Source organism: Mastigoproctus giganteus, chromosome 13 (genome assembly GCF_048544385.1).
Source record: "Mastigoproctus giganteus isolate SK-2022 chromosome 13, ASM4854438v1, whole genome shotgun sequence".
NCBI classification, from domain to species: Eukaryota; Metazoa; Arthropoda; class Arachnida; order Uropygi; family Thelyphonidae; genus Mastigoproctus; species Mastigoproctus giganteus.
Window position 1 is genome coordinate 128605481 of NC_143587.1, and position 20186 is coordinate 128625666.

General features: G+C 37.6%; 1 protein-coding gene across 4 annotated transcripts in view; it reads left to right on the forward strand.

Annotated features, from left to right (window-relative positions):
• Window positions 1–20186, forward strand: part of LOC150076433 (uncharacterized) — an 840218-nt gene that overhangs the window by 715985 nt on the left and 104047 nt on the right. For all 4 annotated transcript variants that reach the window (XM_090388172.1, XM_090388173.1, XM_090388175.1 and 1 more), the window contains 2 exons: window positions 7215–7323; window positions 16037–16150. In XM_090388172.1, coding sequence (XP_090244298.1) covers window positions 7215–7323; window positions 16037–16150 — 223 coding nt within the window. The remainder of the gene's footprint in view (window positions 1–7214; window positions 7324–16036; window positions 16151–20186) is intronic.

Consider the following 20186-nt stretch of genomic DNA (forward strand, 5'->3'; position numbering starts at 1 on the left):
GATTGCACAATTACTCCCAGGTCTTTTTCATTTTCTACCACCTTAAGTGTAGTACCACACAGTTGGTACGTTTCTCTGGGGTTACTTCTACCCATATGCAGTACTTTGCATTTGTCAAGGTTAAACCTCAGTTGCCACTTCTTAGCCCATCTGCCCAAATTATCTAGATCCTGTTGCAGTAGCACACTGCCATTACTGTCATTAACAACCCTGCCAACCTTTGTATCATCTGCAAACTTCGACATTAAGCCTGATATACCTTCATCAATATCATTGATAAATATACAAAACAACAGTGGACCTAACACCGAACCTTGTGGGACTCCACTAATAACATTAGTCCAAGAAGAGCAGCACCCATTGATTACCACCCTCTGTCTTCTCCCACTTAACCATCCTTTTATCCATTGTAGCAACTTACCCTTAATACCATTCTGCTCCAATTTGTACAATAGCCTTCCATGCGCAACAGTGTCAAAAGCTTTCCTGAAATCCAAATATATGATATCAAAATTATTTTTTGCATCCAGTTCCTTTGTAACCACATCATAATATCCTATCAAATTTGTCAGACAAGACTTTCCCTTAACAAACCCATGCTGTGTCTGAATTATTGCTGCAGTCTTGTCTAGATGATCGTGCAATGCATCTTTAACCAGCGACTCCATTATTTTACCCGGAACAGAAGTTAAACTAACTGGTCTGTAATTACTCCTGTCACCCTTCGATCCCCCTTTGTGAATTGGGGATACATTTGCACATCTCCAGTCCGTGGGAACCTCCCCTGAGTCCAAGGATGCTCTCATAATTATGGCTAAGGGTTTGCTTAGTTGCTTTGCCACCTCCTTTAATATAACTGGATAGATCCCATCCACCCCAGGTGCTTTTCTTACGTTTAACTTCAACAATTTCTCTTCCACTTTGCTCTCAGTTATTACAAGATCATTAAGCACCCTGCTACAATTTGATATCCTTCTGCCATTTTCAAACCTTAATAATTCCTCACGTGTGAATGTAGATGCAAAATATTCATTCAGTTTGTTTGCTATCTGAGCAGGATCATCAACAGTCGAGCCATCGATGTCAAGTAGGTCCAGATATACATGTTATGCAAAAGAGACCAATGTTAACAGCTGTGCCTAAATAAAACCCAGCTTATTATGCATAAAAACTGGACTGTTGATAATTGGAAAGCTATGATAATGTCTGACAAATCCAAATTTTGACTATACAGCAACTCCGCGATTTACATTAAGGGTTGCGTTCCGTGGAGCTCAGTGTAAGTCAATTTCCCTAAATACTTGTGGCAGCATTCACAACTGTACTCGCTGAATTGATTGAATCAAAAAAGAAATGTTCAACAAACATGTAAATAGAATTATTTATTGTATTTATTCAATTTTTTATCTCATGCACAGGAAAAATTACAAAAGCGTGCCATTTAAAAAATTTCAAAGTTATAAAATTACAAAAAAAAAAAAAAAAGGGGGACAGGCTTTACCTCTCAAGCATCGTTGCCAGAATCAACGCCTTTAGCTGATAAGTACGTCGCTGCGGAGGTTGAAGGCTGTGGATATTTAGAAGGGGTTGGCCACTCAACCTTATGAAAGAACGTATTAATGGATGACTGGATGGTGGCTCTTCTCTTTTCATCATAGATTTCTTTGCAGCAAGCAAGCATATCATTCATCCCTTTGTTAACTTTTAAGAATTGTTCACTGTCAGGATCCATCTTCTCAAACCTCGCCGTTGCCGATGCATAAAAAAGGCACCCGGGGTGGATGATATCTATCCAGTTATATTAAAGGAGGCAGCAAAGGAAGTAAGCAAACCCTTAGCCATAATTATGAGAGCTTCTTTGGACTCAGGGGAGGTATCCATAGACTGGAGATGTGCAAATGTGACCCCAATTCACAAAGGAGGATCAAAGGCTGACACAAGTAATTATAGACCTGTGAGTTTAACTTCTTTTCCAGGAAAATTAATGGAGGCACTGGTAAAAGAAGTACGGCACAACCATCTAGACAAGACTTCAGTTATAGCTCGGACACAGCATGGTTTTGTTAAGGGAAAGTCTTGCCTGACCAATTTGATTGGTTGCTATGATGCAGTCACAAAAGAACTGGATGCAGGGAATAACTTTGATATTATATATTTGGATCTTAGAAAGGCTTTTGATACCGTTGCACATGGAAGACTGCTGCACAAATTGGAGCAGTGTGGCATTGGAGGCAAATTGCTGCTATAGATAAAGGGATGGTTGAGTGGCAGAAGACAGAGAGTGGTAATCAATGGACACTGCTCATCGTGGACTAATATTATTAATGGAGTCCCTCAGGGTTCAGTGTTGGGTCCATTGTTGTTTTCTGTATTTATAAATGATATTGATGATGGTATATCAAGTTTAATGTCCAAGTTTGCAGATGATACAAAGGTTGGCAGGGTTGTTAAGGACACAACTGACGCTATGCTACTGCAACAGGATCTGGAAAGGTTGAGCAGATGGGTTGAGAGGTGACAAATGAAAAGTACTACATATGGGAAACAGTAACCCCTGAGCAACGTATCAACTCTGTGGTACTACGCTGACAGTGGTAGAGAATGAAAAGGACCTGGGGGTAATTGTGCAGGCAGATATGAAGTTTTCTGAGCAGTGCAGATTGGCTGCAAGAGTAGCTCATGGTGTGTTGTCAGTGATATACAGGAATTTTTCTAGCAATGATAAGGAGGTAATTATTCCCTTGTATAAGGCAATGATCAGGCCACAACAACTTGAGTACTGTATACAGGTCTGGAGGCATCATTTCAAGAAGGATGTAGAGCTGCTGGAACGAGTACAGAGAAGGGCAACAAAGTTAGTGAACGGAACGAAGGGTTGCTCTTATGAAGAAAGGCTTAAGTTTTGCAAATTACAGTGTCTGGAGACTAGGCACCGGCGAGGTGATCTGATAGAGGTGTACAAAGCAAGCCTTGAATGGTTTGAGCAAGCTCAATGCTGATGGGATACTGCCTCTTGCTCAGATTAATCACCTGAGAGGGCATAAATTCAAATTGAGGAAAGACAGATGTAGGATAGATGTACGGAAATTTGCCTTAACCAGCGGGTGGTTGGTTGGTGGAACAGACTTCCATCCCTTGTTGTGGAAGTTGATAGCCTAAATAAATTTAAGGCTCAGCTGGACAGGTATTTCGAATGAACGGAGGGGTGAAATGGGAGTGGGGTTTTTTTTGGCTGATGCTGCATAAGCTTGCTTTCTTGCATCATATGCTTCTACTAATGCTAATATCAACTTTAAAATCGGTGATAAATAAAATGACAAAAATATACGTACTGGCCAAAAGTTAAAATATTTTGTTTCACAGCATGTTGTTTCAAAATCATAATTATTTTATTTAAAAGAAATGCCACACATTTAAAAATATAGTACAGTGCATACAAATTTTACTTTTCACATATTAATACACCAGTTTTGTTTTTAGTGTTTAATTTTTTTTTTTCCCTTAACTTTAAACATGACAGCAAATTCAGTTTTAGTGCGTATCTATATATAATTATATATATTAATAATATTGTTGGTATACAGTTAAACTTCCTATAATGAATTCAATAAATTCAACGAGAAAATTGGTTATAAAGAAATTTCATTATACGGAGATTATCTTCTTATTGGAAATTGTCACCTAATTAGACAATAAAAATTAAAATATGTTTATTTTTAATATATTTTATTTAAATTACATTTATGTGCTATGGATAAAGGGATGGTTGAGTGAGAGAAGACTGAGTGGCACTCAGTGGATATCCTCTTCGTGGACTTACATTATTATTGGAGTTCCCCAGGGTTCAGTGTTGGGACCATTGTTGTTTATCAATGATATTTATATTTATTGATATTTATCATTGATGTTATTGAAGGTATATTAGGCTTACTGTACAAGTTTGCAGGTGATATAAAGGTTAGCAGGGTTGCTAATGACAGTATACTGCTGCAAATTTATCTAGAAAAGTTGGGTAGATGGGCTGAGAGGTGTCAACTGAAGTTTAACATTGATAATGCAAAGTACTGCATATGCATAGCAAGAACTCCAGAATAGCATACCAACTGTGCAGTACTACACTCAGGGTAGTGGAGAATGAAAAAGACCTAGGGGTAATTGTGAATTTTCAGATATAAAGTTTTCTGAGAAATGCAGACAGATTGCCTGAGCAACTCATGAGGTCTTGTCAATAATATACAGGAACTTTGCTAGAAGAGATAAGGAGGTGATTATCCCTTTGTATAAGGCAATGGTTAGGTCACATGTTGAATACTGTATACAGGTCTGCAGATGTCATTTTAGGAAGGATATAGAGCTTCTGGGGGTACAGAGAAGGACAATGAGATTGGTGAGTGGAACAAAGGGGTGCTCTTACCAAGACATGCTTAAGTTCTACAAATTTCAGCATCTGAAGACTAGGCACCTGCGAGATGATCTGATTGAGATATATAGTGCTTTGAATAGTTTGAGCATGCTCAATGCTGATGGGAGTCTTGCTCAGATTACACACTTGAATAGGCATAAATTCAAATTGAGGAAAGACAGGTGCAGAAATCTGCCTTAGCCAGCAAGTGGAACAAAGTTCCATCTGTTGTTGTGGAAGTGTATAGTTTTATAGATTCAAGGAAGAACTGGACAAACGTTTGGTGCAAATAGAGGTGAAATGGTAAGGTTTTATTTATTTATTTATTTTTTTTTTGACTGATACTGTATAAATCATGTGCCACTACTAATGCTAATGTTTACACAATTATCATGGGTAAGCATTACAAATTAAAAAAATAGGTAAATTTCTTTTGTACAGTACAATTAAAAACAAATGTCTTATTCTCAAAGAAACCTCACATTTATTCAGAGCATTAAAAACAAACACAGGAACATTATCACAAAATTGTAAGTCCAGACAGACCATTTTAAAAGTATGAATCATTTTTCACTAGTTGGCTTTTCTATTAGTTGTTCTGATGTGTCTTCAGCATCATCATTGATTTTTTCATGATCATGGTCGAGCTTAACACTGTTCATTAGTATTTTATCTTCATTTTGATATTCTATTGCAGCCTGACCTCGATTTACATTAACATAACCATCCAGTGTTATGTGATTGTTGATGTTTCCAGATTATTCTAAAATTTTCAAAATGGCTTCATCCTGTTCATCCCATTGTTTTTCAACTTCTGTAGCATTGTAAATCCTGCTTTCGAAAGACAGTTGTTTTAGTTTTGAATTGTGTATTCACACACATCATTTGTCCAAACTTTTGCCAATTCAGAGATGTAATCACTAAGATTTGTTGGAGCTTCCAGATTTCAATGTTCTTGTAATGATTTGAAAATATTCATTAATATTCTCTTTTGATAACAAAATTTAAAATTTTTAATAATGCCTTGGTCCATTGGCTGAATTTTTGACATTATTTGATTGTAAAAACAACTCACTTAAGTTTGGCAGAAATACTAGGATGTTCTGGACAGTTATCAATAATCAACACAATTTTTATGTTTTCTTTAGTCGTATGCTTGTCTAGTTTTAATATCCATTCTTCAAAAATATCAGTTGCCCTCCATGATTTTTTTTTTTTTTATTAAAGATGTAGTTAACTTTCAATGATTTTGTACCTCTAAAACATCTTGGGTTTTTTGACTTTCTGATGACTAAATGTCTTACTTTTTCACTTGCTGTCATATTGGCTCCAACTAGCACAGTGATTCTTTCTTTGCTTTGTTCTGCCAAATTATCATTCTTAAAAGCAAGTGTTCTATTAGGCAAACATTTAAAGAATAAACTCAATTCATCAGCATTAAAAATATTCTTTAAGGTGTTGTTCCTCCAACTATTGCAATTGTCTTTACATACATTAACACTTTCACCCCAAATAACCTTTTCCACATTCTGTGACACTTCTTAAATTTATCTAACCACCCAGCACTAGCATTAAATTCTCTATGGCTAAGAGACTATGCAAATTTCTGAGTTTGTTGTATAATTATTGGACCTGATATTGGCATATTCTTTTCACATATCATTTGCACCCATTTCAGAACAGCTTTATCAACATCTTCTCACACACACACACACACACACACACACACACACACACACACACACACACACACACACACACACACACACACACACACACACACACACAAAATTTAATGTGCTTCTTGTCTGGTCCTCTTTCAATTGCATTTAAAGTTGATTCTTAATTTTTGTAGATAAACTGCTTGCAGGTTATTTCTTGGCAACATCTTTATCTTAAAATCCTGGTTAACTTCATGAAGAATCTTGACTTTATTTATTTATTTTTTTTTTGCCATGTTTCTGAATGGTAAAAATTAGTTAAAGTGCTCATTTGAAACTAAACATCAATTTACAAATCTGCCTTATTTACTACAAATTTATGACCACATTTACATGAAATTTATTAGAAAACCTGGTTATTCTTTAGTATACAGTATCCCTTCTGATCTATCGTTGATGAGACATGGCATGATGTAGTGATCGTCAAGCATAGCTCATCCCACCCATTGCTTTTATAGGCTGGTAATTAATGCTGGTTTGCATTAAAGTGAATGCTAATTTTTAAAAAAAAACTCATTATAGAGAGACTAATACTCGCTGTGTGGGGGTTAACATGTAATTTTGTTTCAAGGCACAGTATTTTGCAAAAAAATTCGTAATATAGAGAAATTCATTAAATAGAAGTTCATAACCACTGTATATTATTATATATAATATCCACATATTATATTAAAAAAAAACATAATCACTCAAACAGGTGAAAAGCATAGTGTGAAATAATGAATTTTTTTATTATAAGTTTTAAAAATTCAGCTTTTTTTTTCCCCTTCAAGCAAATGGATCAATAACCATGATTTACATATGAGTTGTACAGGAAGCAAGTTTACACAGTGACATTTGTAAATTTTCCAGTAAAGTTTTTTTGTGTACACCAGTAGTTTAGGCATAAGGGAACTTTTAAAATAATTAGTTGTATTGAATATTTGTCAAAATTATTTCATTAAAACCAGACAATTAAAGCACTAGTAATAAGGGATTTGTAAATATTTTTGTTATAGTGATTTTTGCTAAAACCATATTCATTGTAATGGGATTTTACTGTATTCATTTATATTTTGATTACAGCTGTAATTTTTTTATTTACATAATAGGTTTTAGAGGTAAAGCCAACTTCCATTCAACAATTACCAGAGGGAACAAGAATTTGTGCTTACTGGAGTCAGCAGTATCGATGTCTCTATCCTGGAACAGTAAAAAAAGGTAAGAATCTCTCTCTCTCTCTTTCTGTTAGGTATACCTTATTTTTTTGGAGACTGTTTAAGAATGATTTTCTCATTCATATTTTTAATGAAAGAATCATCTGAAAAAAATCAAAAATCCATCTTAAAGTAAGTGTGAGACAGTTCTCTTTAATAAATTATTTCTCTTAGTTATTTGATTAGTGATAACAATATTTTAAGACAATTTCTTTAATTCTTCCACAAGTTCATGGGCAAAAAATTATGCAATTGTTTTTCACTCCTTAAACTTATGAAAAACTTCATGTCCAATTGTATTGAGATATCTGCCTTTCAGCAACACAGAAAATGTAAATGGAACAACAAAATCTTTGTATGGAGTAATTCTGCTTAGCAGGGATCAAAACTCTTTTTTTTTTTATTTTTTTTTTTTTGGCGTCTCTTTGGTTTCCTGTTTCAGTGATGTACTATTAATATTTGAAAATTGTATGCATCTCAGCATTCAGTTTCCACCTTAGAGAATCTTTGGTCCCTCCAGTGAAAGTGGCTAGCTTTTAACCATCAAGGTTTGGCCTTATGCTCACATTCAATGACATTGTTCTGTACAATTAGCATCACATTAAAGGTAAATCCATTATTTGTCTAAAGCTCAGAGTAATGTTGTGTCATGTGGGTCAGCTTTGGCCTTTCACGACAAGAGACAGTGGGCATACAGTTTTTTAGGAAGTAGAACTTCCATCTGGACCCTGAATAGGTATAATATGAATTATACCTATTCAGGTGAGCGACCTATATGTTTCCTTGCTCTGACCCTCAGTAACAAAATTAGCTTAATAGACCACATAAAACAGCTCCAAATAATCTGTCTCAAAAAAACTTAATATTCTAAAAGTCCTATCAGTAGCAGCAGAATTGAGTGCTGATCATACTCTCCTCTGTTTATACTATTCCTTGATTTTTTGTTAGACTATGGCTCATTAGTATACAACTTATCTCCACCATCTGCCCCAAAATGGGTTGACCCCCATCCATCATTCAGCACATGGCATTAGGTGAATTTAAAACTTCTACAGCTTCTACAGAGCCAATGAAAACCACACCAGACCTCTCCAAAAAGAATTCCTTTTATTATATGCAACTGAAATTGAGGGACAGACTTCTCAACTACTGCGAATACCCTCCCCTCACCTTTTCTCTGAACTGAAGTAATCTATATACACTTTTTAGAAAATGGAATCTCCATCTGGACCCTGAATTATACCTAGGTGATCGTCCTGTATGTTTCCTTGCCTGACCCTCAATAAAAAAATTAGCTTGATAGACTACATAGAACAGCTATAGGTGCAAAAATATTTGGGGATATAAAGAATATAAAGGGTGCAAGAATATTTGCTGATGCTATCGAGGCAGTGTTAGATGGGTCGGAAAACTGCTAGCTTGTGGGGATTCACAAACTAAAAGATTAATAGCAGCTGCAGGCAGAGAGAAAAGTGATTCTTGCACTGCTTCTATTGTGTTGAGCAGCAGCCTAGAGAGCAAGTTGCTGAGGATTTCAAGAGCTGCTGGGAGTAATCATGGAACAAGTAAATACATGGGCTGTGTTAGGGTAACTAAGAGTAAGAGCAGGTGCCTATGCTAGAAGTATAGTAAATAAATTTGATGAATTCGAAGTCCTGGTCAAGACATCAAAGGAAGATATTGTTGGGATATGAGAGACATGGTGTCACATAGATATAAGGAATGCAGAATTGGAATTTGTGGAGTACAATGTGTACAAAAAGTATAGACAGGGTAGGAAGGGAGGAGTGGGTTATGCTGTTAGTTAAGAAACACATAAAATCTAAGGAAATACATCCAGTTGACATAGATGGATAGTGCAAGGTTGAGTCTGTTTGGTGTGACTAACACTGGGAAAAGTAAAATGAGAGTAGGAGTGTGTTATAGACCTAATGTCTGTTGAGTACAACGAACAGTTGTGCAGAGAAATAGTGGGCCAGTAAATCAGAATGTCTTGTAATGGGGTATTTTAACTTTTGAGATATTGACTGGAACTTGTGGGTGGTCACTTGCATGCGAGAAAGACTTTTGTGGATTTATTGGAGGATTGCTTTCTACAGCTATATGTTCGAAACAGCAGTCAGAGGGAGTAATACTCTTGATCTGATTATCAGCAGTGATTATTCATGCATTAAGAATTTGCAGATAAAGAAACCGCTGGTAATTTTGTTCATTGTCATATAAAGCTGTGTGTCTACAGTGGTCTCAGACAGTTATTAAATTCCATACAGTAGGATCAACTGATGATGTTACCAACGGTGAATTCTGACTGGGATACCTTCAGGGACTTATTTTTGGAGGCTACTAGGCTTTGCATGCCAACTAAGAAATACTGTTCAAGGTTCAGGCCTAAATGGATGTCAGATGAATTAATGAGGCTTGTAGTAGTAGTGGCATGTGATGCAAGAAAGCAAGTGTTTGAGCTTATGCAGCATCAGCCAAAAAAAAAAAAAAAAAAAAAAATCACACCATTCCCTGCAAATGCCTGTCCAGTTGCTCCTTAAATTTATTCAACCTATCAACTTACAACGACAGATGGAAGTTTGTTCCATCAATTAACCACCCGCTGGCTAAAGGCAAATTTCCGCACATCTATTCTACATCTGTCCTTTCATAATTTGAATTTATGCCCCCTTAGGTTCGTAATCTGAACAAGTGGAAGGATCCCCTCAGAATTCAGTGTGCTCAACCCATTCAAGGCTTTATATACCTCAATCAGATCACCCCGCAGGTGCCTAGTCTCTAGCCACTGCAATTTGCAGAACTTAAGCCTCTCTTGGTAAGAGGATCCCTTCATTCTCCTAACCAATCTTGTTGCCATTCTCTGTACACGCTCAAGTAAATCTACATCCTTCCTAAAATGAGCCCTCCAGGCCTGACCATTGCGTTATACAGAGGAACAATCACCTCCTTTTCCCTGCTAGCAAAATTCCTATATATCATTGACAAAACCCCATGACCTGCCCTGGCAGCCTGTCTGCATTGCTCAGAAAACTTCATATCTGACTGCACAAAACTTCAGTTGCCACTTCTTAGCCCATCTGCCCAAATTATCTAGATCCTGTTGCAGTAGCACACTGCCATTACTGTCATTAACAACACTGCCAACCTTTGTATCATCTGCAAACTTCGACATTAAGCCTATACCTTCATCAATAAAATTGATAAATATACAAAACAGCAGTGGACCCAACACCGAACCCTGTGGGACTCAACTAATAACATTAGTCCACGAAGAGCAGCACCCATTGATTACCACCCTCTGTCTTCTCCCACTTAACCATCCTTTTATCCATTGTAGCAACTTACCCTTAATACCATTCTGCTCCAATTTGTACAATAGTCTTCCATGCGCAACAGTGTCAAAAGCTTTCCTGAAATCCAAATATATGATATCAAAATTATTTTTTGCATCCAGTTCCTTTGTAACACATCATAATATCCTATCAAATTTGTCAGACAAGGCTTTCCCTTAACAAACCCATGCTGTGTCTGAATTATTGCTGCAGTCTTGTCTAGATGATCCTGCAGTGCATCTTTAACCAGTGACTCCATTATTTTACACGGAACAGAAGTTAAACTAACTGGTCTGTAATTACTCGTGTCATCCTTCGATCCCCTTTGTGAATTGGGGATACATTTGCACATCTCCAGTCCGTGGGAACCTCCCCTGAGTCCAAGAATGCTCTCATAATTATGGCTAAGGGTTTGCTTAGTTGCTTTGCCACCTTCTTTAATATCCCATCAACCCCAGGTGCTTTTCTTATGTTTAACTTCAACAATTTCTCCTCCAGTTTGCTCTCAGTTATTACAAAATCATTAAGTATCCTGCTACAATTTGATAACCTTCTGCCATTTTCAAACTTTAATAATTCCTCATGTGTGGATGTAGATGCAAAATACTCATTCAGTTTGTTTGCTATCTGAGCAGGATCATCAACAGTCGAACCATCAATGTCAAGTGGACCAATCAGATTCATCCCCTTCCTTTTAGAGTTTATGTAAGTAAAGATATCTTTGCTGTTTTTCTTAGCGTCTTTTGCCAAGGATTTCTCGTAATCTGATTTCGCCTTCCTAACCTCCTTTATGACCTCATTACAGACTAGCTTATATCTTCCATAGGCTTCTGAGTCGCTTGATAATTTATATGCATCCCATGCATTTTTCTTCCCTGTTAAGAGTCTCATTATTTCATTAGATAACCATTTAGGCCTAAACCTTGAACAATATTTTTTAATAGGTATGAAGCTTTTAGTAGCATTCTCGATTAATTCCTTGAATGCTTCCCACTTAGAATTTACTGTTGGTAACATCGTAAGTTAGCATTCGCATTAGCATTAGCATATGATGCAAGAAAGCAAGCTTATTCAGCATCAGCCAAAAAAAAAAAAAAAAAAAACCCACTCCCATTTCACCCCTCCGTTCGTTCGAAATACCTGTCCAGTTGAGCTTTAAATTTGTTTAGGCTATCAACTTCAACAACAAGTGATGGAAGTCGGTTCCACCAACCAACCACCCGCTGGCCAAAGGCAAATTTCCGCACATCTATCCGACATCCGTCCTTTCTCAATTTGAATTTATGCCCTCTGAGGTGATTATTCTGAGAAAGATGAAGAATCCCATTGGCAATGAGCATGCTCAAACCATTCAAAGCCTTATACACCTCTATCAGATCACCTCGCCGGTGCCTAGTCTCCAAACTCTGTAATTTGCAAAACTTAAGCCTTTCTTCGTAAGAGCAACCCTTTGTTCCATTTACTAATCTTGTTGCCCTTCTCTGTACCCGTTCCAGCAGCTCTACATCCTTCTTGAAATGAGGCCTCCAGACCTGTATACAGTACTCAAGATGTGGCCTTACCATTGCCTTATACAAGGGAATAATCACCTCCTTATCCCTGCTAGAAAAATTCCTGTATATCATTGACAAGACACCATGAGCTACTCTTGCAGCTCGTCTGCACTGCTCAGAGAACTTCATATCTGCCTGCACAATTACCCCCAGGTCCTTTTCATTCTCCACCACTGTCAGTGTAGTACCGCAGAGTTGATACATTGCTCTGGGGTTACTGTTTCCCATATGCAGCACTTTACATTTGTCGATGTTAAACCTCATTTGCCACCTCTCAGCCCATCTGTTCAACCTTTCCAGATCCTGTTGCAGCAGCATAGCGTCAGTATTGTCCTTAACGACCCTGCCAACCTTTGTATCATCTGCAAACTTGGACATTAAACTTGATATCCCATCATCAATATCATTCATAAACACCGAAAACAACAATGGACCCAACACTGAACCTTGAGGAACTCCACTAATAACATTAGTCCACGTTGAGCAGTGTCCATTGATTACCACTCTCTGTCTTCTGCCACTCAACCATCCCCTTATCCATAGCAGCAATTTGCCTCCAATGCCACACTGCTCCAATTTGTGCAGCAGTCTTCCATGTGCAACAGTATCAAAAGCCTTTCTAAGATCCAAATATATAATATCAAAGTTATTCCCTGCATCCAGTTCTTTTGTGACTACATCATAGTATCCAATCAAATTGGTCAGGCAAGACCTGCCCTTAACAAAACCATGCTGCGTCTGAGCTATAACTGAATTCTTGTCTAGATGATCCTGCAGTGCTTCTTTAACCAGTGCCTCCATTAATTTACCTGGAACAGAAGTTAAACTAACAGGTCTATAATTACTTGTGTCAGCCTTTGATCCTCCTTTGTGAATTGGGGTTACATTTGCACATCTCCAGTCTATGGGTACCTCCCCTGAGTCCAAAGAAGCTCTCATAATTATGGCTAGGGGTTTGCATACTTCCTTTGCTGCCTCCTTTAATATAACTGGATAGATCCCATCCACCCCAGGTGCCTTTTTTATGTTTATCGTCAACAATCTCTCCTCCACTGTCCTCTCAGTTATTACAAAATCATCCAGCTCACTGCCAATGTTTACTTTACCTACATCATTCTCCTTCCTGAATAAGTTGATCCCATTATACAGAATTTAAAAACTTTCTGAGACCACTGTACTCACCTTTACGGAAGCAAAAATCCTTTCCTTTACCCCTGATGGTAATTAAAGAGCTATGGGACCCAAGAGCTTTGAAAAACTTTAGTCTCACATAGTTCGGAAGTCAGACAAGAAAGCTTCAGTTAGCAGGGTCTCGTTTCAAGGGAAATCATTTCTTTCCTGCATTGAAGATTTTCCTCAACAAAAACAACTTTGCACAGATGGCACTGCAGATTTTCAACACGCTTCAAGTCACCTGGACAATTCTGCTGAGATGAATTAGTGATAGGATGGTGGGAATGGAATGATGAACTCCATCTTCTTTCCTGCAATTCGAAATTGATATACAGCCCATAGACCAGAAATTCACTAAATGTTTAAAACAAATGATGTAGAAGAGCCCATGGGAATGCTTCACTGTCAAGAATTCAGTATACATTACCTCTGAAGTCAGTTCCTATTGTATGAACGCTAATGAAGGAAGTTCATCTAAGTGCATTGTGGCCTTAGATGTCATTGCACCAATAAATCAAACAACAACAGGAAGAAAATTATGGGCTGAATGTGTTGCCGAATTCGTTGACTTTCACGAGGAGAGATGCAAGAAAGTTGTTTAGTTTGGTGCATCAGCAACTAAGGCTATAATGCACCATGCAAAAAAAAAAAAAAAAAAGTTTTGAGCTAGATAACCATTTAAGTCTGGCAGCAGAGCCCTCTAATGCTGAAGACCCATCACACAATTGTTTGTGGCACACTCTAAATCTGGTTCAATTGAGAAAATTCAGTTATCTGATAAAGAAGACAACTAAGAACTTCAACATTGATGAATTTCTTCAAGCATTGGGAGGCAGTGAAGGAGCGTTTAGATAGATGAATACTAGACTACAGGACAGGATCTTTTGTTGCAACAAAGATTAGCTTCCACCGATCACCATTGCTACAACTATGTCTGAATGAGAGAGAAAAAAAAAAAGGGATAGGATGCAGTCAACTCTAGATCTATTTTGCAAGGAGGATTATATCTATAGGAATGCAGTCATTAACTTGTGGATTCCAAATTCTTGGTATGTAGATTGAGGGTGTTTGTCCTTCTAGTAAATTAATATGTACATTATATGCTTAAATCATTAAAATTATCATTAAACTATTTTGTTGATATTTATCCAAAAATTGAGTTTAGTGCTTAAATTTATGACATCTTGTAATCAAGTATCATTATGATATGCAAGTCTATATCTCTGTCTATCTATCATACTTTTAAGGAACCAGTTAACTATTTATAATGAGGGCCCATCGTACCTGAATATTTTTATTTAAGGTATATTCTTCGTGAATTGCACAAAGTTTTTATACTTTTTTTATGAATACAAGTTTTATTTATTTTTTATGAAACCCCCCAAACATGAGAGGTATTAGAACCTATAATACTTAGTACCATGCATGGGTTGAAGGTTGAGAAGATGAAAGAAGATATTTGTTGACATTAAACTTTAACTTATGTAGATTGTAGTTTTCAGGAAATATGTACGAAGGAAGGTTGTTCCAGAAAATGGAAGTTGAATGAATAAATGAGGAAGAAGAAAAGTTGGCTCTGTGAGTTTGAAGTTGGACAGTAAAAGGATGTTCAGACTGTTTTGGAAGAGAGAGCAGAATTATAGAAGCCAATTCAGAACAACAGTGTCCATGGAAGTATCTATAGAAAAGGCATGCAGCAGAAACAATGTCTATGAGACAGAAAATGTAGAGACTGTCAGAGATGAGTCATTAATCAACCTAACTGCCCTCCTTTGAATGCATTCCAGAAGCCCGAGAGAGGTTTAGGTGGCACCGTCCCAGATGTGAGAACAATATTCCATGGTAGGGGCAAATTTCTGATTTATACAGAGGGAACAGTTGTTTGGAAGAAAAGTAATGCCGAGCACAAAAGAGAAAACAGTTTTTTAGATGCAGAGGACGCAATATTTGTAATGTGCTTATGCCAAGAGAGATTGGAAGTCAGAGTAATCCTCAATAAAGATATATGATCTTGCCTAGAAATCGGAGTGTCGTGAAGATAAGCATAGGAGCAGCAGAATGCTTTTTACAAGATATAAGACAGACTAGGATTTTATAAGGATTGAAATAAACTAAAGTATCTTTGTCCTACTGGAGATCTCATTTAAGGAATTGGTTATGGATATTTGAGAAGTTGAAGCTGTTTATGCAAGGCAAGGTTTCTCAAACTGGAAGGTGGAATGCAATGTGCTATGATCAGTAAAACTATGGATAGGATTTCTGGTCAATGGAAGAAGGTTACTATATCAAGAGAAAAATAGTGAGAGAAAAAATCAAAACTTGGGGAACACCATCATTAGTGGAGAAGTTAGGAGTCAGAGAGCCATATACCATCACCTGCAGTGAGGGGTCAGAGATAAAACTGGATACCCAATTACAAAAAATAGCTGCTGAACCATAAAGATGGAAGCTTATTCAGTTAGACTTCTATGCTGAACACAATTAAGAGCCTTTGAAACGTCAAGAGCAACTGCATGAGTAAGTTGTGTACCCATGCACATGTTTACCCCTTAAAATACATAAAAACCTTAAAATACAGAATACTTTAGAATAAATGCATAAGTGGTACAATTTTTTTTATGTTAAACTAATAATAATATTCTCCTTTTGATACTAGCTACTAGTCCTTTGCCCCACTGTTTTTTGGTATTAGTGGAATTTGATGATGGAGATTCTGGTCGTATACCACTTGAAGATATCAGAATGTTACCACAAGATTTCCCTATTGTCTGTAAGTAACAGTTATTATTTGCATATTTTGTTGTTGCTTTTGCAATTATTATAGTGTCTGCTAGAGTATGCTATTCTAATACTGCTGTGTTAAATGCAAAAAAACAACCAATTTAAGTACTCTCTCACTGAGACAAAAAAGACTACGCATCAATAAACATTGATGTGTGGTCGGAAATAAAACTCTGTCATATATGCTGAATGAAAAGCTCTTAAAAAAAAAAACACACAGTTGTTTTCATTAAATAAGATATTTTGATCTTTCTCTGAAAACCTTCAAAAGTGGGCACGTCAAAGAACTAAACTAAGTTTACAGAAACAAATAAATACATCATCATATATTTGGATCTTAGAAAGGCTTTTGATACTGTTGCACATGGAAGACAACTGCACAAATTGGAGCAGTGTGACATTGGAGGCAAATTGCTGCTATGGATAAAGGGATGGTTGAGTGGGAGAAGACAGAGTGGTAATCAATGGACACTGCTCATCGTGGACTAATGTTATTAGTGGAGTCCCTCAGGATTCAGTATTGGGTCCATTGTTTTCTGTATTTATAAATGATATTGATGATGGTATATCAAGCTGAATGTCCAAGTTTGCAGACGATACGAAGTTTGGCAGCATTGTTAAGGACACTACTGATGCTATGCTGCTGCAACAGGATCTAGAAAAGTTGAGCAGATAGGCTAAGAGGTGGCAAATGAAGTTTAACATTGACAAATGTAAAGTATTACATGTGGGAAGCAGCAACCCCAGAGTGATGTATCAACTCTGTGGTACTACACTGACAGTGGTAGAGAACAAAAAGGACCTGGGGGTAATTGTGCAGGCAGATATGAAGTTTTCTGAACAGTGCAGACGGTCTGGAAGAGTAGCTCATAGTGTCTTGTCAATGATATACAGGAATTTTTCTAGCAGGGATAAGGAGGTGATTATCCCCTTATATATGGCAATGGTCAGGCCACACCTTGAGTACTGTATACAGATCTGGAGGCCTCATTTTAAGAAGGATGTAGAGCTGTTGGAACAAGTACAGAGTAGGGCAACAAGATTAGTGAATGGAACAAAGGGTTGCTCTTACGAAGAAAGGCTTAAATTTTGCAAATTACAGTGTCTGGAGACTAGACATCTGCGAGGTAATCTGATTGTGATGTATAAAGCCTTGAATGGTTTGAGTATGCTCAATGCTGATGGAATTCTTCCTCTTGCTCAGAATAATCATTTGAGAGGGCATAAATTCAAATTGAGAAAAGACAGATGTAGGATAGATATGCGGAAGTTTGCCTTTAGCCAGCGGGTGGTTGGTTGGTGGAACAGACTTCCATCCTTTGATGTGGAAGTTGATAGCCTAAATAAATTTAAGGCTGAGCTGGACAGGTATTTCGAACGAATGGAGGGGTGAAATGGGAGTGGGGTTTTTTTTTTTTTTTTTTTTTTTTTGTTGATGCTGCATAAGCTTGCTTTCTAGCATTATATGCCTCTACTAATGCTAATCAGTTAGGGCTGAGAGGCTATCTCCCTCAAATCATTCAGAACTTCCTAAAGTTAAATACCTTTCAAGTCCGATATCAAAACATTCTATCAGCACCTCACATTCAAGAAGAGGGTGTCCCACAGGGTTCAATACTGAGTCCAACCCTATTTGCAATTAGGATCAACAATATATTGGAAGATCTTCCAAAAACTATTGAAGTATACCTGTATGCAGATGACCTCACCATATCCTGCCAGTCACAAAGTATGAACACGATCGAAAAACAGTTACAAATTGCTCTACTAAACAGAATAGAATCCTGGACTTTATGCAATGGATACCATCTTGCCGATCAGAAATCCACAACCACTCATTTCTGCAAACTACAGTCACTTCATCCTGATTCTGAGCTAAAGATAAAAAATGTGCCAGTTCCTCTTGCTAACACTGTCCATTTTCTTGGCCTAATGCTAGATAGAAAACTGAACTTTCAAGCACATGTGGCTTTTCTTCAAACCATCTGCTTGAGGAAATTGAATATTTTTCAGGGTGTGTGTCATCCATGTCATGGGGCACTGATCTACATACACTTATCCATCTTTATAGAGCTCTCATCAGGTCCCGTTTGGACTATGGTTCTCCAGTGTATGACTCTTCGAGGAAAAGTTACTTTAGAGCGATTAAATACCATCTAGCACAGTTCTCTGAGAGTTTCTCTAGGAGCTTTCAGAACCTCCCTAGTTCAGAGCCTTTACATTGAAGCCGACAAACCTCCATTACATCTTTGGAGGAAAATATTACTTTTGATGTATGCCGCAAAAATCCGCAGTCTTCCCTCTCACCCTAGTTGGAGATGTCTGTACAATACCGAATGGGAGTCATTTTACAACTGTAAACCAATTGAAAATAGACCTGCTGCACTTAGAGTTAAAGAACTGTCTCAAATGTGGAACACAGAAAGCGCCAATATATATCAGGACGTGACACCACCTGATTCACCGGGGACAAATATCCCTGCAATTTACAATAACTATTTCCAGCAGTGGGGAAAGAACACCTTGTCTCCCTTCAATATCGCAGTTACACAAAACGTACTCTGCTTCTAATTTACAGGCCATAAGATCTATACAGATGGTCCAAAAACTGAGACCCAAGTAGGTGCTGCACCAATCTTCCCGGAACAAAGGGTTGCTCGTCATTCACAACTTCTGTCTCATTACATGTAGTAGTGGCATGTGATGCAAGAAAGCAAGTGTATGAGCTTATGCAGCATCAGCCAAAAAAAAAATCTCACCATTCCCTCCAAATGCCTGTCCAGTTCCTCCTTAAATTTATTCAACCTATAAACTTCCACGACAGATGGAAGTTTGTTCCAACAATTAACCACCCGCTGGCTAAAGCCAAATTTCTATTCTACATCTGTCTTTTCTTAATTTGAATTTATGTCCCCTTAGGTTTGTAATCTGAACAAGTGGAAGGATCCCATCAGAATTCAGTGTGCTCAACCCATTCAAGGCCTTACACTCCTCAAACAGATCACCGCGCAGGTGCCTAGTCCCCAGCCACTGCAATTTATAGAACTTAAGCCTCTCTTGGTAAGAGGATCCCTTCATTCCCCTCACCAAACTTGTTGCCCTTCTCTGTACACGCTCAAGTAAATCTACATCATTCCTAAAATGAGGCCTCCAGACCTGTACGCCGTACTCAAGGCGTGGCCTGACCATTGCCTTTTCCAGAGGGACAATCACCTCCTTTTCCCTGCTAGCAAAATTCCTATATATCATTGACAAAACCCCATGACCTGCCCTGGCAGTCTGTCTGCATTGCTCAGAAAACTTCATATCTGCCTGCACAATTACTCCCAGCTGTTTTTCATTTTCTACCATGTTAATTGTAGTACCACACGATTGGTACGTTTCTCTGGGGTTACCTCTACCCATATGCAGTACTTTGCATTTGTCAAGGTTAAACTTCAGTTGCCACTTCTTAGCCCATCTGCCCAAATTATCTAGATCCTGTTGTAGTAGCACACTGCCATTACTGTCATTAACAACCTCTGTATTGTCTGCAAACTTCGACGTTAAGCCTGATATACGTACATCAATATCATGGATAAATATACAAAACAACAGTGGACCCAACACCGAACCCTTTGGGACTCCACTAATAACATTAGTCCACGAAGAGCAGCACCCATTGATTACCACCCTCTGTCTTCTTCCACTTAACCATCCTTTTATTCATTGTAGCAACTTACCCTTAATACCATTCTGCTCCAATTTGTACAATAGTCTTCCATGCGCAACAGTGTCAAAAGTTTTCCTGAAATCAAAATTATTTTTTGCATCCAGTTCCTTTTTAACCACATCATAATATCCTATCAAATTTGTCAGACAAGACTTTCCCTTAACAAACCCATGCTGTGTCTGAATTATTGCTGCAGCCTTGTCTAGGTGATCCTGCAATGCATCTTTAACCAGTGACTCCATTATTTTACCCGGATCAGAAGTTATACTAACTAGTCTGTAATTACTCGTGTCACTCTTCGATCCCCCCCCCT